This window comes from Struthio camelus, chromosome 2 (assembly GCF_040807025.1).
Source record: "Struthio camelus isolate bStrCam1 chromosome 2, bStrCam1.hap1, whole genome shotgun sequence".
In the NCBI taxonomy this organism is placed as follows: Eukaryota; Metazoa; Chordata; class Aves; order Struthioniformes; family Struthionidae; genus Struthio; species Struthio camelus.
In genome coordinates, this window is record NC_090943.1 from 26,527,635 (window position 1) to 26,549,251 (window position 21,617).

The following is a 21,617-nucleotide window of genomic DNA, read 5'->3' on the forward strand; positions in this document are numbered from 1 at the left end:
CTGAAATTGCTGTTAGCCCCTCTGTCTTCGGATCAGTTACACCCTAGATAAAATTTTCTGGGTGTTTTAGACTGAAAGACTCTTCTTTCCTGACTTCTTTGGAGCAAAAGTGGTGGAGTTAATGCTTTAATTTACTTCTGAGATTAATACATTTAAAATGACTTAATCTTTTACTTTCTATAGCCCCACAGGACAGTGTAGGGAATGTAAAATAGTCTCACCAAATCTGAACTGATCCCATTGTTCTTCAAGACTTGTGAAATTATTGCACTTAAAAATAGATGATGTGGAGCTAACTTTGTTTTGTCAGATAGCTAGCGCCGGTGTTTAAGGGTTGGACAGAATCCCAATAAAATAACTCCTATGCTTAGTGTGAACTGTGAATTTTAAGACTGATAGTTGCAAATGGTAAGTGTGATAAATTATTTGAGAAGTGCAGAGAGTGCCGGTGATGAGAATATCAACATCCACTCAGGCAAGGCTTTGATACTATAAACTGAGTTAGGTAAGCATAAAACAATGGAATTTAACACAAATTATCAGTAATAAATAGTTCCTGTAGTTAAAGAAAAAAAGTGCTGGGAGCAGTAAATGGATGTGGAGTTGGGAAGACAAAAGAAAGTGCAAACAAAATTTCATTTTATTTCTTGTTTGCATACAGACTGAAACAACTAATTATTATGCTGTGATTTGGTAGGACACAGTCCTATGCTGCAGGAAGCTGAGCACTTACTAGGAGAAACAAGTAATGTCTGAAAAACATGACATTAGTCTCTTTTCCACTGGATTGGCCAAGGATCTGATTATCATGGAAAGCAGCCAGTGCATGAATGACGATGACCTCTGACGTCTCAATATGGGGAAATGTTTCTAAGGCTGTGGTTTTTTTTAACACGTCTGTTTTTCTAAGAGGTGTGTTTCTAAGCCATAAGTGGCTCTAGATCAGCTAAACTGCTCACCTCAGTGGTTTTAACAGCCTGTAATAGTGAACGTGAAATTATCATTATTTGTTTTGCCATTAAAATACAGGTGTTCTCATCCTTTTATCTGCCTGCTTTGAGATCTTCAGTTGCTTTCCATCTTACAAATATTGAAAGTAGTATGGGAGCTATACAAAGCTAAAAGTTGGCCTGTTCTTTGAGCTTCCTCTGTCCCTTAGCCTCAGTCCTCACAGTTGGTGTTTGCACAGATACATACACCTGTGCACATAGACACACATGCACACACATCCTGCTTACTAAATCACTCCGTGGTTGATATTTTTAAGGATTGTTCTATCTGAATAGTTCATTTGAAAATCCTGAAATATGTAAGGGCTTCCTCTGTGATTTGCTTCCAAGTTGTTGTAATTGCTATGATCCTGAGTGTGTCTTCCTATATTCATATACCAAAGAAACCGAGCAATTCAGAATCACTGTGAAAGTGAGTTATCTATCCTCAAATAAGGCTGTTCAAGGAAGTTATGACAGCGTTGCTGATGTTTCAGAACATTTTGAGGTTTCATCTGGCAGCAAGCCCCATGGTACAGGGTATTGGACAGACAATGTATATAGTGAAAATGAACTTAAAGACGGGTGACTTGGAGAACATATTTTCACTGTTTATTGTTGTGTTGCAATGCTTTAGGAAATGTGTAGATTTGCTGCACTAAAGCAGATCCCACCATGGATTATCATATTACTGGATTAATGTCTCCAGAAACAAAATAAAAGCAGGCATCCAGACATCCACTGTGTCTCATCTACACGAGTGGAAATGGAGCAGCATTCTGAAACAAGCTCCTTCATTACCAGTCTCGTGCCTGAGTCTTTCTAATTTTTGTATATTATTCTCTCCTTCTCCATTACATCTCCCATTTTTCTTAGTCTGGAGTCTTGTCTTCCTGTCTCCTCCAGCCATTCTTTCTCCTGGATTCAGAGTCCTGTCCAGATAATTGAGCAAGATAAGCCTTTTATATCAACAAGTGCACTTAAGTCATTTTTGCTTTTCCTACGTTCTCAATTCATGTTTGGGACTGATGCTGTGTAATCTCTGTCCTGGGAAGCTGAATAGAGATTTATCAGAGATTATCATCAGTGAGCAAAGCAGGAGAAGGTGAGATATGGTCAAAACATTCTGGAAGATAAATGAGGCAATAGTGGCCATGAAGAGATATTAACTGTCAAGGAGAAGTAGTAACTTGGTAATAAGGTTGAGAACTTCCTGTTAATTTATAATACTGATTTAATCTCTCCTCTAATGTCTGATTGCTTTGGAGAAGTTAATACATTCTTTGTTACAAATTCACAAGCATTTCCTAAATTTCTCTGAAAGCTTAGAAGTAGCTAATTGGCAGCGTGAGACAAAGAGATTTTGGTTCATCTGAGGCTCTTTGAGAAGGACCCTAGGAGAATTGTGCTTGGAGAGAATGTGAGAATGCTTTGTAATGCTCATATATTCATCGTGCCTCAGTTTTCTTACAGTACTAATTCTAGGTGAAAGTAAAAGTTAAATATTTAGTCTTGGGTAGAAGATTTGGGAGCCTGAACCTCACTGTAATATAATATAAAGCAGTATACTCAGATATAATATAAAGTAATATACTTGCAAAGGCTGCCTTTTGTGAGACAATAGAAACATCTATTGAACACTTTGTTTTAGAAGAGGATCTCTAAAGTGAGCATGAAAAGAATTAAGAGAAAGAGACTGTCCTCAAGAAGAAAGCAGAAGACAGGAAGAAGCTAGAAAACAGCATTCATAGGGGATACAGCATAACATGGAGTCTGCCAGTAACTTCACAGATTTAATTAAGAAGCCTGTGACAGGCACAAACATTGCAGAGCTGATGTTCTGACTCAGGAATTCTGCTACTTTTTCCAGAAGATCAATAAATATAGGTTTTGTGTAGAAATACGATCTTGTCTAACTGCATCTTAACAGCTGATTGATAGCCAAGCTTTTTCAAAGGATTAAGTCTTCATTTAGAATGGGACTGGTTTGAGAGAATGAGCTCCTTTGACACAAATCCATGGAAATGCTGTTCATGAGGACATACGGCTTTTCAAATTTTCGTTTTTTCCTGTAGAGTTTCACCAAAGCCTTTCGACAGTTTGTTACATGCTGAATCAATATCTTGCCTGTTTGCATCTATACTGATGCCAGCAAATGTTCCCAGGCATGTGGGAGTCTGTGCATGAAACAGTGTGTGTGATCTCCAGCATAGCTTTTGCTCCTGACTGTGAGCACTTCCGAACAATTCCTGGGCATGTGTTGGAAGTTAGTGGGGGCCAAAGACCATTCCCAGTAAGAAGTATGCTTGGCACCTCTTTTGGAGGATGGGTATCGGAGGGCATTGCAGTAGTACAGATTCAGGACCCAGACTGTTGACCTCTGGGCTAAACAGTCCCAGGCGCATCTAGCTTACCAGTATACGTGTAGTCTTCAGGAGTCTGAGTACTTGAAGAAAGGAGGGAGAGGGGTCTGTAGAGGAGAATTAATTTTGAATCCCTATTCCTCTTAGTTTTGGCAAAATTGTAATATTTAGTGTTTCCTCAAGTCTCTGGTATCCACAACCCAAAGGAACCAAAGCTGTCAGTGTTTTCACAGGTCTTCAAATAAAATTACATGAAACTGAGAAGTTAAAGTAACTACTGTATGAGCAAGGGAACCACAGTGAGCACTGCTAAGAGGCAGAGTCACTTAATAGGGCACTGTAATAAAATGCTGAGCTTTAGACAATGCTGGCTGTAAAAGTTACATTTTCTATTTGTGCTCAGTAGAGAATCTAGAAAATAGCTTACAGTTTCCTTAACATTTTTTGAGAAAAAATTAATAGTTTTGTTTATTTTGATTCCAATTTAGCAGCGGTCAGTTGTACGAGCTCACTGAGCGTCACCTGGTTCCTCCCCCGCCCCTGGATTGAATTTGTTCCTTTCAAAATGTTATAGCCAATATTAAAGAACCCTGACTTGATTTAAAATTAAGCTCATTGTTTAGAAAGCTGGATTTAGGAGGCTGCAGTTCTGCATTATAAATACATTGTATATCTGTAAAAAAGAGATGTCAAAATTGCAAGGCAATGACTTTTCCAGAGTATTCTGTACTTCTTGGGATTTCTACCTTTGGTGTCAACTGAGCACAGAAAGTTGTGGAATTCTCCTGTCCCCCTGCCAGGGTACGTAACTATTACAGCCTGAGGTTTTTCATAGAGGCTTTTCATAGTGAGGGGAAAAATTAATTATAATAAAAGAAATCAGTTTCTGTTGCTGGGACTGTTATTCTGGCATTATTGGCATAATACCTTGGTAAATACATGCCATGGTTCTGCAGGTTTCATTTGTGATTACATCTGAGTAGAAGGAAGTTCTTATTAAAAAGAGACTCCTCTCTGACTGAATTTCAGTTATTCATTCAGAGTATTTATTCAGTAATTTCAAGTAAGTATTCATTCTGTTCTAAGCACGAAGGACTGTGGCATACAAATGAAGAATGTCATGGATTTTTTTGCAGATGAAACTCCACAAGTGGGGAGAACTTTTTTTGGTTTTACTTTTTGAATTTAATAACACTCCTTTTATGCTCTTGTTTACTATCCTCTAGCCTCAGGCCCGTTACTTCTCTTTTACTTCCAATTTTTACCATCCAGTAGTAGAGAGATGATCAGAAATTTAAGAAAATGATTGTAAAGCCATAATATTAGAGGGAATATTAAAATAAAGTTGCATCAAATTTAACTTAAAGCTTTTTGCGTTTGGATAGCTCTCAGTCCGAAAGCATTCCTTTAATAAGATGGGTGGTAGTCGCTCTCAAGTATGTGTATGTCTGATGAAAACCAGGGTCACATCTGAGTTGTCTGCTTTGATGATGAGATTGCGCAAATGGGAAAGGTCTGACCTGTGTCAGGTGCAGGTTCAAATGAGCAACATTTTGTCTTTCACAGCTTTCCATTTATCCCATCGCAATTACAGGAATTCTTGTAGTGGTAAACGAGGTTATACAGATCTCTTAAAAAACCTCATGGTTTATGGTGTGAACCTGTTTTACTGATGAGAGAATGAAGCGATGGGTTGGGTTGCTTTAACATTTCAAGAATAACAGTGTCTTCTCCGCGATGACTGTGGTTTGGGAAGCACAGAACGACACACAGCAGGCTTGGTTTTGCACAGCTTTCTTCATTTAGGGGAAATGTAGCTTCCTTATCTCCATCAGTAGGTCTTTACTCAAGGAAAACATACTTTTTCAATGATGTGGTAACTTAAAACACGCAGCACCACCCACATGGCTTTCTCTGCTTCCTCTTTGTGCTCACTGTGCTCTTTTAAAGCAGGAGCTTTTGGAAGGTAGGGGAGAAAAGGGGACAAGAGGGGATGAGAGACAGAGGGCAGGGAATTGAGATAATTTTTCTCAAGAGAAACTATAGGGAAATGGATTTGCTTCTTTATTGTAAGTAGATTTGACAGCCAAGAAGGCTAAGTTTAACTCATATGATTACTATGCAACTCCAGTTGCATAGTAAAAGCTCTAATTGCACATTAGTGCTGCAAATAGCACTTGAAAATTTCAATTGTCAGCATGGGCCCTTGTCTTTATAGCTTTAGTTAATGTATTTTTAAGAATGAATCTTTAACAAAAAATAGTGTATCTGAGTCTTGCATATTACAATGCAGTATTTGCCACTTTAGACATTTAGTTTGAATGTAAAGAAAACCCATTTAAAGAAATCAGTATACTAGATTTTTCAAAATATTAATTATGGTGATGTTTAAATATTTGCATTTAAACTAATCGCATTTGGTTTTAAACAGAGAAGAACATTAATCAAGGAATGCATATTAGGCAGCATGTTTTGATTAACAACATAAAAAATGCCTTGAAGTCAAACCGCATTTTAAGTTCTTTGGTTTAGACTAGAGGCTGATTATCAATAGTGTTAAAAAAAAAAGAGCTAAAAAATCAAAATGTAGTCTGTTTCTACTTCCTTATGTAGCTTTTCTTGCCTATTCTAGGGTTCTTTAAAGGCAAATGTGGCAAAGGTATAATAGTTTGTATGTTTTTCTGACTGATAGAAGAGGAAAAAAACCCTCATCTTGTTTTATGTTACTTAAAATGCAAGTGCTTATTTTTTCAATTCTCATAGCAGACCAGTAGCTCCTTCAGTGGTCTGCTTAATAAGCTCACTGGTGAGTTCTGCTGAAATTCTCTTCTGTTTGAACCTTTCCTTGATGCGAAGCTGTCAGATGGAGCCTGCTTATCAGGCAGATAATGATATTTGCAGTGGAGAGCATGTAGGTATATATGTGGGCACATAAGTATGCATACATATTATGCATATAGAATAATAGTGATGCTGTAGAGCAGTTGTCTAAAGGAAGTAAGAGGCAAGGTTTGCAGAAGCATTGTCATTTATAAGACTGCTTAATACAGCTGGGCATAACGGATGAGTTTTCAGGCATAGGCTTCCTTCCACCCGAAACTTCAGGCCGAGTACAGTTTGGGAGCAGTTGCTGTAAGGGCATAATTTGGTGATGCATTAGCTTTGTCAAATAAATGAGCTGAAGAAGTTACTTCCCTCCCTACCTGTGATTTTTCACTTCTGCTTCTCTTTTGTACTTGTTACTGCAGTAGCTTTGTTGCTGCTGCTGTTGGTGGACACAGTCATCTAAACCTTGGTGGCACAAGAGGCTTGGAGTGAAACACAGCACCTATGTGCTCTCTTTAACACTGAGACGTAGTTGCTAGTGTGGCTGATGAATGTATATTTGGGATAGAAATTCAGATTTATTTTCTGAATTTATTCCCAAAAGATTTGCAGCCATTTAAGTATTTGCATAAAATGATCGACCTTTTTACTTTCAAGTTTGCCATAGCTGTCTTCCACTGTTTTTATTCAAAATGAGTACATTTAATGATAATATCTGAAAAGATTTGAACTCTACTGTATGTTCTAATTATTTGAGTTATAACAATTCAAAATATGCCAGAGGAGTCTTAATAAATATACAATTTTTTCAGGTTTCTTTAATCTAAATGTTGATGAAAGTGAGAAAAATGGTGCACTGAGTGTTCTTGACGGTGGCTTTACATATATTAGAATATGGTTATGTGAGCAGATGATGATGTACTTGTCTATATAAAACACTTGCATGTGCCTGTTTGTCTTTCACTTGTGATTAAGTTTTGGCTGCTCAGGCTTCCTTCCGTGAGTTTGGACTGTATCATACCTCCTGTGCTACTGCTGTTTATAAATGACGTCAAGCAAAGATTTCTTTTTCGTGTGTGCCAACATAATTAAAATTAATGGAAATATTCATGTTAATTCTGCAGTACTTCCAGGATCTCACATGCAGTCAAGATCTGCTGGCTAATATTATTAATTTTTATGATCAAATCAGTCGTAACATGGGAAAAATAGACACCAACAACGATATATTTGGAAACATCATAAAATTTAATTTCATCTGGTGTTATAAATGGCCATACTGGAGAACCTGCCAAGTCATCCCTAAGAGCCAAGTGATCCCTAAGTAAGTTGTATATTCCATAGATGAAAATTGAAAAGTGATTGGAAGTGTGTGCGTGGGGAGTTCTGTCATGTGGAAATGGCACAGCAAAAGATCACAGATTTAAAGTAAATATTAGAAAGAAATAACTGTGTTTCTTGAAGCCCTTTCTAGCAGAGATGGAGAGGGTTCATGGCAGTGGTTGCACGCTGTGGTCGTGCAGTCCCTGTCCCTTCCTCCCTCTGGCACTTTGGCAGCTGTGTAGTGAGCCAGATCAGAGAGTCTGCCAGGCTGAAAACAAGCCTGAACACCACCCACCCCCAACCGGAGCAACTGAAACCATGTTTTTTTTGTTTGTGATCAATGCGATGAACTGATTTTCTTCTCCAAAGCACAAGTCATAGACTGGTACAGGGAGAGGATGAAAACACGCAGCGGGGGAGTGCAGGGCTGTGGAAGTCTCTTTTGGACCAGCTTGAGGTGACGTGCAGCAGTGTCATCAAAAGCTAAGGTGTCAACTGAAGTGTGTTTTTTCAAGGGTAGGTAGGAGAGAGAGGGTTATGGGCCTGTCAGTCTGATGCTGATCTATATAACAGAAAGGTTGATCCAAGTCTTGGTTAATTGAAAATTGAAGGAAGGTTACATAATTTTAATGACGTTTTATGTAAAATAGGTATCCTAAAACTGATTTCATATCTTACATTTATGATTACAGATTTGACTCTTAAGGGAATGGGTGCAAAAGACTTGGACTTCTAAGTATCTGTGCAAAGTGCAAACTTTTGATTAAAATGTGAGGTTAGACTGTTGCAAAATCACACTTGCACAAGTAATAATTAAAATGCTTAATTCAGAGACTTTAAAATGTGTTTCAGTTTGTGTCTTTCTAGTGTTTTCTCACAGGGATTTGATTCTTACAGCTACACTATTTAATGTTTTAATAATATTTATAACATTACTGTTCTTGTTGGTAAAATTTGAATATGGCCCAAAAATCAGGGAAATACTTAATGATGGAGAGCAGAGGTCACTTACACAGAGCAACTGCCATTATTTTGCTGTTGGTCGCAGTCACATATGTTTAGCTTTACATTTGATTGTATTAAATTCATCTAGTAATAAAGAATAGAGGGCATCCATGTAGACAGATGAGAATAGTTCACTTGGAAAAGTAACTCAGAAGAAACCTTGAGGATGTGATTGTGAGACTGAATTCCAGTTCTCATGTTAATTGTACACAAGCAAGAGAGTCTCAGATGAAAGTTGAGAGGTTATGTTAACTCTTTATTTGCTTGTGTTGTTACTATTATATCGATGTTCTTAAGTATGTTATAGTGTTCCTTTACAATTCAGGTCATAAAACTGGAGTGGGTATAGAAAGGGATCACGACGAAGAAAGTTTGTAGCTTCTCTGTAGTTCTGGCAGTTCTAAAATCAAGATTGGCTGTTTTTGTTATTCTGTTTTCTATTCTCTAAATAAGAATTAATTCAGGGAAATGCTAAGAGCCAGGATGTGCATGAGGCTAGGCTTAACTGCTGCAATAGTGCTGTCTAGTTTTGAGTCTGTGAATCTTAGCAAGCTTCTGGCTGGAGGTGTGACCAAAAATTTGCATAGAAAAGGGAGAGCTGTATTTTATTGGCAAGTAGTTCCTTTGCTTATATAGAGTTTAAAGAGAGGAGCTTCTAATCTTGGAGTAGAGGGAAAAGAGTTGTTATAAATGGTCAGGAGAAGCGAGGTCTGTAGTTGTGCAGCATATGAATGGAGCTTGAAATTAAGCATCCAGGGCTAGAATTTGTCTGTCTGTAGACAAAGGGTTTCACCCCTTCTTTGCTTCCCCCCTGGCTCCCCCTCCCCCACCTGATAAAATGATGAATATTATTTGTAAAGAGGTTTAGAGCAGAGCAATAGGTAAAGAGGGAAGATAAATTTGAGAAGGTTTTTCATTTTGCTTGTTCATGTCCCTTGTAACAGCATTTACATAGTGATTCCAGGGTACCCCTTTGTTGTAAGAACTCACCTGGCAGAGCAATAGGTTTCCAATTTCTTGCAGAACGGAAGTAGATTTTTGGACCTTAGGACTTGGAAGCCAAATTTGGCCAAGTAATTGACTCAGTGTTTCCTCTCTCAGTGGAAATAGATTAAACTGATTAAAGTGAGCCTCTTAACAGTCCAGTCAAGAAAATAAGTTGCACAGGATACTTCTCAACTGGTGTAGGTTGATGTAGCTCTGCTGAAATCAGTGTAGCTATGCCGGTTTGAACCAGTTCAGTATCTGTCCAAATATATTGCAGAATGACAGGTAAAATCAAGATCTATCTTTCTACAGGTCCACGTTAGCTTTTCACCGATGCCTTCAGTCAGGCCAGTTCTCTTTCCACCGAGCACTTCTCTACCCCAAAACAGACTAATGTTCAAGTCCGCACCTCATTAGCGGAACTCCCATGTGTATCTCAGCCTCACTGTTAACAATGCTGTCTAGCTGCACGTTATTTTACAGTCCTTTGCCATGAAAGAATGAACAGTCTTACAGTTAGGTTGTTTACTTAGAGTACAGAAAGTCTTCATTTTCTTCCATTTTTTATGGGTCAATATTTTTAGCTGCTTGTATAGGCATCTCTAATTCATATTTATAAATTTAAATTCACGGGTGAGTTCAGGTCCTGCTGAGGCCAAAGCAAGTTTGGTATTGACCTTACTCGAGCTCAGATTTTTCTTCATAAGAGCAGTAGCTGAACAAATGCAATTTAAAATGTAATATTCCTCTATCTTCTATGTTTGGGTCATATTTCCAATAAGATACTTGAGCTACTTATTAAAGAATATGTAATTCTTGTACTGTTATATTTAAAAATATATTCACAGGCACCTGTTCCTATGCCATATTACCAGTACTGAGCCATGGCTGCATGTAATAATGATCCTAACTACTTTGCCCATTTGATTTAGGTCTGCCTTTGTGAATTGTCACAATTGTAGTGGATGTATTACATGTAATGTGTAGTAGGGATTAAAAGGAGTTGGCATTTCCTATAGTTTCAATCTAGAAGCCTCAGATGTGATAATTTATTTTGTTATAATGTGCATACAAAAAATTGTAATGGAATCTCTTCACTTGCTAGTCTCTGTAAGAAGGTGTGCAGCAATTTATTTATTTCCCCCTTTAATTCATACATTGTGCACTCATTGCAGTATCGAGACTTACCAGAAACTGAGAAAAAAATACCTCAATGGTTTAAATTTATGATCCTTTTTAGAGTTCCATGAGCTGCCAAATGCTTGGGATAGCTGACTTTATCAAAATTCAGGACAATATCAATAATGTAGTGTTTAATCTAAATGATCCTCAAGTTCATTTGGAGTAATTTGGTAGCATTTTTAAATGAGCAGTATCAGAAAACAGTTTCAGGGGTTTAAGAAATGTATACAGAATTGGCAATAAAAATATTTTATTATGAGAACTGTGTGGAGCAATATAGTATTAGCATGTATGTGCTAATACGTATAGCAATAGTATGGAAATACATAGAACAATATGTTTTCTATTAGTAAAAGCCTTCAACTTCAACAAAACTCAAAAAGAAGAGGGAAGTCTACAGAATGTGGAAAAGGGGACAGGCCACTTGGGAGGAATATAGAGACGTTGTCAGACTATGCAGGGATGCAGCAAGGAAGGCTAAGACCCATTTGGAATTAAATCTGGCAAGGGATGTCAAGGACAACAAGAAAGGCTTCTTCAAATACATGAACAGCAAAAGGAAGACTAGGGAAAACGTGGGCCTGGTGCTGAATGGGGCGGGTGCCCTGGTAACGAAGGATACAGAGAAGGCAGTTACTGAATGCGTTCTTTGCTTCCGTCTTCACTGCTAAGGCCAGCCCTCAGGAATCCAAGACTCTGGGGACAAGAGAGGAAGTGTGGAGAAAGGAAGACTCTCCCTTGGTGGAGGAAGATCGGGTTAGAGATCATTTGTGCAAACTTGACATCCACAAGTCCATGGGTCCCAATGGGATGCAGCCACGAGTGCTGAGGGAGCTGGCGGATGTTATCGCTAGGCCACTCTCCATCATCTTGGAAAGGACATGGAGGACAGGAGAGGTGCCTGAGGACTGGAAGAAAGCCAGTGTCACCCCAGCCTTCAAAAAGGGCAAGAAGGAGGAGCCAGGAAACTCCAGGCCTGTCAGCCTCACCTCCATCCCGGGAAAGCTGATGGAACAGCTCCTCCTGGAGATCATCACTAAGCATCTGGAGGACAAGAAGGTGATCAGGAGTAGTCAGCATGCATTCACCAAAGAGAAATCATGCTTGACCAATCTGATAGCCTTCTCTGATGGGATGACTGGCTGGGGAGAGGAGGGGAGAGCAGTGGCTGTTGTCTCCCTGGACTTCAGCAAGGCTTTTGACACTGTCTCCCATCACTTTCTCACAGGCAAGCTCAGGAAGTGTGGGTTGGATGGGTGGACGGTGAGGTGGATTGAGAACTGGCTGGATGGCCGAGCTCAGAGGGTTGTGGTGAATGGTGCAGAGGTCTAGCTGGAGGCCTGTGGCTAGTGGTGTCCCCCAGGGGTCAGTCCTGGGTCCAGTCTTGTTCAATGTATTCATCGATGACCTGGAGGAAGGGACAGAGTGCACCCTGAACTGGGGGGAGTGGCTGACACTCCAGAAGACTGTGCTGCCATTCAGAGGGACCTGGACAGGCTGGAGAGCTGGGCAGAGAGGAACCTCCTGAAGTTCAACATAGGCAAGTGCAGGGTCCTGCCCCTAGGGAGGAAGAACCCCATGCATGCACCAGTACATGGTCGGGGGCTGACCTGCTGGAAAGTAGCTCTGCCGAGAAGGACCTGGGAATGTTGGTGGACAACAGGATGACCATGAGCCAGCAATGTGGCCTTGCGGCCAAGAAGGCCAGGGATATCGTGGGGTGCATTAGGCAGAGTGTTGCCAGCAGGTGGAGGGAGGTGATCCTGCCCCTCTCCTCAGCCCTGGGGAGGCCACATCTGGAGTGCTGTGTCCAGTTCTGGGCTCCCCAGTACAAGACATGGAACTACTGGAGAGAGTCCAGCGGAGGGCTACTAAAATAATGGAGGGACTGGAGCATCTCTCCTATGAAGAAAGGCTGCGAGAGCTGGGCCTGTTCAGCCTGGAGAAGAGAAGGCTGAGAGGGGATCTGATTAATATATACAAGTATCTGAAGGGAGGGTGTCGAGAGGATGGGGCCAGACTCTTCTCCGTGGTGCCCGGTGACAGAACAAGAGGCAATGGGCAGAAACGGAAACACAGGAAGTTCCATCTGAACCTGAGGAAAAGCTTCTTTGCTGTGAGGGTGACAGAGCCCTGGAGCAGGTTGTCCAGAGAGGTAGTGGAGTCTCCTTCGCTGGAGATATTGAAAACCTGCTTGGATGCGATCCTGTGCAATGTGCTGTAGATGACCCTGCTTGAGCAGGGGGGTTGGACTAGATGATCTCCGGAGGTCCCTTCCAACCTCAAACGTTCTGTGATTCTATAACTTATTTTTTTCCAGTATCTCAGTTCAAACAACAAGATCCATAACATTGACAGAAATCTAGAGGTTAAAGGTTTGTATAAATGTAAGCTAATAATTTTAGTTTATTGAGCACAGTAGCACATCTGTTAAGAGGCTGAGAGTTGTCTGTTTTCTTAACTAAAGATCTTCATTCATCTTGCAGTGGAAATTACAACATGGGAAGATTGGCTAGGTATCATTTTAATGGTCAGCTGCACTTAGAAGCTATTTGACTATTGTTGAAACTTTATTGTTGGTAATAGAAAGACTAAAAATAAAAGTCGCCTTAACTTCTGTTTCTCATGTTCATCTACATTTAAAAAACTTTACTGATATGACTACGTGGTTAGTGTTTTGAGATTTTGCTGAGAAAATTGTTTGAGTGAATTAAGATACAATGTTGCAAAAATGATATTTATCATTTATACCAGCGCTAAAATTAGTTATAGTGATGTAGTTTCCAGTTTGCAGTACGCCTGTCATATTGATATGTATCTAGAAAGGAGTGATTTCATTGCTTTAATTGTGTCAGTTGTGCTGTGTTAAAGCACCAAAACTTCCAAATGTGAAGTGGCCCTCAGACAGAGGTTACAGGGTTACCAGTTATCGAAAACTTTTGATGGTGAAGTTGGTGAGAGCTGACGTTTTTGCATACATCTTTTCGTTTAAAGAGAAGAAGAAAATAGGTATAATTAATAAACAAAATCATTCACATTGATGCTTGTATTTTTGAATGTTGCATAGTTTGTAACTAGACATTGTTGTGTCTTCAGAACTTACTATATTGATAGAAACTCAGTATGCAAATACAGGAATATGCCCCCCCCCCAAGGTTTCATTTGTTGTTGTTTTACAGAGTGAGATGCATGTGTGTAAAATATTATTGTAAATTTTTAACCCTCCTATTAAATGTCATACTCGGGGTAAAGGGGAAGCAAAACTGAAAATTTTTTTGAGGTTTTATTGGCTATTTTCTAAATACAGGATTTCTTCGGGGCAATTAATGCCACCACACTAGGGCAGTTGCCCAGGGCAAGTACCAGTCTGCATGGTAGGATTTCAGTGTGATGAGGCTTCATGGAAAATGCTTGTATATTCTCCAGCCAAATAGCATTTCTTTCTTCCTGGCATGTACTCAGCTACTCTTCAAGGGACTAGCAGAGTGCTGGCTCGTCCCCTCCTACTCCAGAGCAAGCATGTAGGTACTAGGAGGGAAAATACTTACACATGAACTTAAGAACTTAATGACTGAGTAAATAAACTGTTATTGCACTTGTTACCTCTGTTGATTATTTGTATGCGTTCTTTAGAAAATGAATTCTTATGTGGCCGCACCATTTTGTTTGTCCTTGCGTATCAAACAGACCCATGCTTTCTCTTACACTTTCTGAAAAACATGGAATCATAATGAGGACGTCCCAGAGAACTGTATAAGAAATAGAGTTACTTTTAGATTTCAGGTGCCCTTTCTTTTCTCTTTTTCCTATCAAGCAAAAATACTTCAAAAGTAGTTGTAAAATTTAATTTCTGTTTCTAGTGATACCAAAGTCACTGAGTTTCCTGGCATGATATGTCTTTTTTACAAGCTTTTGTTTTGTTTGTATTCACATAGCAATTGTTCTTATGCTTTTTTTCTTTCCTCATCTCCCAACTTGGGCTGCAGTAGTTATAAGAAGTGGTGAAAATTGGCGATAGGTAAGCTTATTTGAATAAATTTCTGTCTTTAGCACAAATAATTGAATGTCCTTCTCCTTTTTTTTTTTTTTTTTTTTTTCCAGAACGGTTTACACAGTACAGCCCTAAAAACCTTAGACAAGCATGGAATAAGTAAGTCCTTTTTTTTTTTTTTAATTACTCTTTTGATTCTTCAAGGATGTAATTCATGTCAAGCTAAAGTTATCATTGTTAACTTAAAATGTATTTATCCTTTTTAACTACAGTACATATGTGGAATTATTGAAATATTATTCTTTCCTGTTTCTATCAATTCTGAATGTTTCCTGAATTGCCAGTTTTCTGTAAATAGGGAGGAACTGTCTAGTATAGTATTTTCTTGGGTATGTCAGTGGCCAAGTTTCTTGAACTCAGTGAAAGATGTGGTATTGTTGCTTTGAATCTTGTTTTCTCTGTTCTGCTTTATCAGCTAAGAGACTTTTATAAATAATCTATTTCTAATAGACTCTAAGGCTTGTTTCCAAATAATTATCCCCTGTTGCAAGGTCCGTCTGCTCATTGGTGTGAGCTAATGACCATACTGTTATATATTTTAATTATCTTGACCGAAAATGTCAATTTTTCCCTTTAGAGATTTCCTTAAATTTGTCTAATCTACAGCAGACGGACATTGATATAAAAGGTATTTTCTCAAAATGCAGAAAGGCTGCCTATTAAGTCAGAAGTGCCTAACCAGCCATCTGTGAGAAGTCTACTAGAAGATTTTCCACTGCATGAAGAGTTTATGCAGACAGAGCAGTTGAGCAGCACTGTATTGTGTGGTTAATATCTTTTATATTTTGAAGAGAGCATACACGGTTTGAGTGGTATGAACAAGATAACAGCTATTTCCACAAATTGTATTTTCTTTCCAGAAAAATTATTAGAATTTTCCCCACCCTCTTTTGACCAAAATTCTTTGAGACAGGGCTGAGCCTTTGCTGTGCGAGCATTGCTATTTCCTTTCTGATACTCATTCCCAGTTTCACTGTTGGTGCCAATTGGCTGTCATGTTGGTAATTTACCAGGGAGGTAAGAGCAAACTTAGTAGGAGACTGAAGCGTCTCCTTCTCCTCGTTTACCACTGCAATTGAAAATACAAAATGTTTTGGTAAAGGAGCTTCCTTGTTACAAGGAAAAAAGTTGCTGGTGGAGTTAAAGTCAGAATTCTTCTCCGACTTCATCATTTATTAGCAATGGAGTGTGTGTACAGCTCCCCAACTCATAGCACAGTCATTTCCCCAGCATGTGCTTAGATTTATACTCAATTTCCAGTACTGTTATTCCTTCTCCTTCTGCTCATTCCTACCCCAGTTTAGTCCCACATTCTGAACTGAAACACATAGCCATCTTTAGTTTAAAACAGTCCCATCTGAAATTGTGGTTAACTGAGAAAGCAAAAATCTCCATTAATGTAACGGGACATAGTTAAAATTAAGTGTTAGTTGTTGGATGTGATACCATCACATCTTTGTCCTTTGAGTTAATACCTGTGCTCTCTCAGTGCTGGATGTCTTGCATGACCTTGCAGCTCGTTCTGCATTACTCCTGGGTCCTCTGCTCCTAGGAGTAACTTGCTATTTCCTGCAGTAAGACACTTAAAACTGGCAAAGATAAAGCCAATGTATTCACAGAGGTTAAGTTTCAGCTACCTAAGTTAATCTGCTTTCTACAATTCATGGAAAGATTCCTGGCAAGTCCATTTCAGACTGGGAAGGTAATTTGGTGGCTCTCTGGGAAGAGACAATATCCTATTTACTATAGAGGGAACAGTAGAGAGATTAGCCTCGCTTAGGCTGCAGTTAGCTTTCGTGAATACCTCACCCTGTGTTGCCAGTTCTTTTGGTTGTTGTAGGTATCTTGCAATGTCTGACTCTGTCTCAGAGTCTTGCTTCTTGGAATAGCGTAATTCCATGAAAGTCATAGCTTTCATTTAGAGGTAAGTTACTAGAATTATCTATTTCCTGTACTTTAACAACACACAAATTTGCAAGTTCATCTTTTCTTTGGAAGTAGTTAATGAAATCCAAAAGCTTGGAAGAAGGAATTATATTACAACATAGGCAATTAGATTTGAATTGGGAAAGAGCGACAAGGAAACTAATATTGATGTGAATGTTTTTGCTTGGGGGCGCATGTATGTGTGAGTAATGTGCATAGGTACTGGCACACTATTCTATCCATTTTGTAGGCTTGGACTGATTGTTTTTCCGTATTTTTAATAGCAATTAGTCGTGTACCTACTAGTGTCTGCTATGTTTGAGTAAGTAGGAGTAACAAATTTTAATTTAGAAGGTTGCTCTCTCATATTTTTTACAAGAACATAGTGTGAAATTTGTTTTCTTAAAACACAAAAAAACGCAAAAAGCAGTTTGCTTAAAACAAGTCCTCCATCTCTGAGACTGCATAATTGACACAGGTTATGATTACATCACAGGCTAAGTCGAATAAGACTAGAGCTTTTTGGTTTCTAAGAAACCTCTTCAAAAATATTTATGCATTTTCAATGCTCCGTGCATAAAGGATTTGCAATTTTTCAGCATAAATGAAGGAACTGAAAGACTGAAAGTAATGACAATGCATAGAGTTCAGCACTTCATATGTGCGGTTCTGCTACAATAAGGAATTTTGAGCACCCCAAAATTATGCATCATTTACATGTGAAATGTAAAGGATTTTCTATTTTTCTAGTGTAAGTCTTTATCTGTGCACTGTATTAGAGCGCTATTGCTTGCACAGCTGTAGTTAAGGATGCATAAACATTTCTATTATAGACATTGTATTCCTAAGGTTTTATAATTCAGTTTAAAGCTTAGCATAAAAAACCCTTCGTAGGCAGACTGATTCATCTTAGAAATTTGCTTTCTTTATTAACGTTTTGAGAAGCAGCAATCTCTGATCTTAAAAATTTCATATCAAAACCCTGATTTAACTTACTGAAGACTTCTGGGTTTTGTGTGACACAAAGATGCTTTACAGGGGTGCTTAACTTCCAGTTTGGTGGGTATACTTATTAATTTCAGTGGTGTCACTTCCTGCTATTAAAGCTAGGGATGAACCATCAGTCTTTGCAACACTTGAAAATGTTTCAGAAAGTCTCTGCTACAATCTCTATACAGTATTAAGTATGTGTTTTTGTAAGTATATTCTAAAGCATACGGCAGGATGTCTTTTAAAAGTATATAACTATGTCTTTAAAAATTATTTTAGTTTGAGAGAGAAGATCATCTGAATGTTGACTTATAATTGATGCAACTGCATTAATTTCTGCACTCTCAGGATACACTAGATTTTCTGCCCAATGCTTGTCGATGCCAAGCAGGACCAGGACCATTGCACTCTGTAATTCCTCTTCCGTTTACCTCCTGGCCTTACAGACACGGAGAGATGCACTAGCATCTCCATTGAACAGTTCCTGCAGCCCCTATTCATAATAGTATTCCAGTGCCGAATGCATTTATCTTTGCAGTACTTCTCTGCGGTGAAGTCCTGTTATCACTGTTTAGAGATGGGGAGTTGAGGTACAAAGTAATTAGGTAATTTGTCACATGGAAAAAGAAAAGGTGTAATTGAAACAAATTTTACTCTTCATAAATAGAACTGCAATTTTGTATTTCTCCAACGTGATACAACTTATTTTATAAACAAGACTTTGCTCTCAAAGGTAGTCTCACTGCTGGGGATTTCTTCCTCTGCCAAGATGGCCTCTGTACTTGAGACCTGCCTTCCTGAGGAGACAATGTTACAAGTAGCTTTCCAGGACAGACTTGCATATTTTGAAGCCATTGCTCTGTGAACACTCCCTGAAGAAGGCAAAGTGAGTGACCAGAGGCGATTCCATTTCCTTTGAGTCTGCATTTCGTTTCAAGCATGACGAAGATTATGGAATAGTTAACAGCTGAGGCTCTTTGGGTATTTTGTTTTTTTAAGTAAATCTTTGCCTTAGTGGGGTTTTGACTGAAGCCAAAAATTCTCTTTTCATTGTCATTTTTATGTCCCCCTCGTCAGCCTGCAGTGTTCCTGGTAGGGTAGTCTGTAGTGTCGTTGCAAAGACACTCAGGCTGTCAAGCCCAGCAGGAACAAAAAAGTAGAGTGTTGTGGCTGGTAAAACCTCTCTCTTTCAGTATCTCCCGATGGATCAGACTAAGCAATGATGATTTAAAATTGTGTCTGTGCAAAGGGTGGAGTGTATTTTGGTTGAGGGTGGGTGATATATGTATGACCGTGAAGTCTGGGAAGGGCCAGCAGTTGTACTTGGGCAGGCTCCTCACTTGCAAATAAGAATCACTGTAAGCAGTGGGACAAGAAAGGGAAACTAGCCCCCAAATGAAAAGATTTTGTAAGGATATTTTTGATTTAGAGGCAAATAAATCTGTTTCTGTGTCCTGAGGGACTTCTTGCTTTATGTGATATTTGCTGTACTGGAAAAAAACCTTGTTTTCTCATTTCCTGTTTTATTGCATTTGTTTCCCATAAAAGTTCGCTTTAGCAGGTTTTTTTTTTTTGGTGGTTTTTTTTTTTTTTCCCTGAGTGACCTTAAGTAGTATATCGGGACAAAAGCTATGTTAATGTGTGATGCAAACAAAAAATCACTTATCAGATATTAAAACTGATAAATTGTTACACCACTATATTTTTATGTAAAAAATAAATTCTGCAGTGTTTGATACCACTCAAGTTGGCCCTTTTGCGAACAGTAGCTCTAGGCTGCTGACCTACCGTACTCGCAGGCACGAGCGAGCGGCACCAGGAGGGATCTGGGCCCCGCAGTGAAATGCTGCCAGCGCTAGGAGGAGCGCTTCAGTTGACAGAGCAGTCACTGCTCTATTTTAGAGAAGAGAGGGCCTGTCAATAGAGGGCTAGAATTTTTGTTATAAATATTTTTCTGACACTGCTTTTGTATTTGTTTATTTCACTACTTAATGCTGTTCATTAAGTTAATTTCAGGGTGATGGAAGCTGCTTGTTTACACTTAAGTGCCTTTTTTGTGTCTACTACTATAAATTACACCCACTTAAGACCATTTTATATGAGTCTGGCATCGTAAAGGGGCTCAACTGCCAAGCAAAGTCGACCTGTTAAGTTCTCAGCCCAGCGTAGGAGTGTTTAGTGCTACAGTTGAAAGGCAATATATGTTTTCTCAGCATTAGAGTAAAGATTTACATTATACTGATTGAAACCAATGATTGAAAAAGATCTTTGGAGTTTCTTTATATATTCCTTTGCCAAAGCTGAGTAGTTCTTTCTAATTTATGTTTAAGCGCTTCATTCTAATTGTAAATATCTCAAATGTTGTAACTTTTGTAAGTTGAGAGGGAGATTATTCCTCTGCCTAGCAGACTTCACTGATAAAAATGTTTATCCTGACATTCAATTTCGATTTATTTTTGCTTTATTCTTAATTCCTCCTTTTTTGTGGTGTTTGTAGACTTTATGCAATGTGTTACATCTTCTTGGCAACTTGAAAACATTAATAAACCTCTTATACTGGACCACTATATTTAGAAAACAACAGCAACAAAAACACTTGTCTTCTCTTGCTGAGTACTAACTATATGTTGTTTCATTAGTAAATTGTATTGCTGCCCTTCTTTGCCTTTCCCATTGTGATGGTTGTGAAATTACAGCCCCAAATCACGTGAGCATTCTTTGCTGTCATATGCAAGATCTAATTCCTTTTCTGGCATTAGATTAGAGTTTGTTGACATTATTGCTGGCCTATTTTCTCTGAACCTATGTGTATTTTGGTTTATTTTTCCCTGGCAATATTTGTTTATAGTTCTCTATGCTCTAGCCTGTTCATAGATTTTCTGCCCGCATATCTCACTTCCGTAAGTCCCTTTGTACTAATTTTTTGTCTTCATTGGTGTTTTCAGTGTTTAGTTTCATATGTGAACTGAATCAGCATGCAGTGTATCCCTTAGTCCAGTTCATTAATAAAGATGTTAAATAAAACTGTGACTAACGCTAATCCCTCTGGCACACAGCTGGACACTTCCCTTCCAACTCAGTACATTGCTACTTACCATCACCCTTTGCTTATGGTCTGTCAGACAGTTTTCAATCTGTGCGATAGTGTATCATATCCCAGCTCTTCTGAGTTTGTCTGCAGAGTAACGTTTTGAGAGAAACTGTATCACATATTCTCTCTTGTCACTTCGTTCCACCAAATCTGATTAAGTCAATTTTTTAAATTTAATCTATTCATCTAATGTCTTGTTCATTAGTCATCTGTTCTTTTGCTTGCAATTTTAAGTCTTAGAATTTACAAAATCATTTACAAAGCCATCCCAGAACTAATTTTGCTTCTGTATTGTGCTTCTATATTGTCAGTGTCTAGCAAAATATTTGCCAAGATTGTTCTCTTTCTTATTTGAAAAACAAGGATGGAAGTGTGAACATAATGGCAGAATGAGTGTGAATATTTTTTTCTTTTAAAAGTCTAGTCAAATATTTCAGAGCACAGTGCAAAATTAGCTGATATTATAATAGCTTATCTACAGTAAAAGACCTTTAGAGAGAAACGAGGAAAGAAAACTAACTGTTCTTGTGTAGATTTCATAAAATGACTTTTCAAAGGTGCTTTGCATTTCTTTGTGTGTTTACTAATTCCTTAAGAATTCCTTAAGATATTGAGATGTATATCAGATAGACATGTCTTATTTGATGTTTCCAGGTATGACTTTTTCAATGTATGTTCTTCATTAATGTTTTTGGATACTTACAGATCAACTCTTTTTAGATGTTTCCAGTTTTTCTCTTTTGCTTATGCATTTCTATATGCCAGTGGTTTATTAATTTCTCCAAATTATGTTTCTGGTAGTCTGTTACTCGTGGTTTGCCGTAGTGTGTGTGTCATTTCTTGGTTTGAAGCCTAATAATTTGTGATGAGAAACACCAAGCGTT

At 38.5% G+C, this 21,617-nt stretch overlaps 1 protein-coding gene across 8 annotated transcripts in view; it reads left to right on the forward strand.

Annotated features, from left to right (window-relative positions):
- CDK14 (cyclin dependent kinase 14) overlaps positions 1-21,617 on the forward strand; it is a 325,653-nt gene that overhangs the window by 219,679 nt on the left and 84,357 nt on the right. For 7 of the 8 annotated variants that reach the window (XM_068934789.1, XM_068934786.1, XM_068934785.1 and 4 more), the window contains one exon: positions 14,777-14,825. In XM_068934789.1, coding sequence (XP_068790890.1) covers positions 14,777-14,825 — 49 coding nt within the window. Of the gene's footprint in view, positions 1-14,776; positions 14,826-18,375; positions 21,297-21,617 lie in introns of those variants that run through there. The other variant, XM_068934788.1, reaches the window with a different exon arrangement.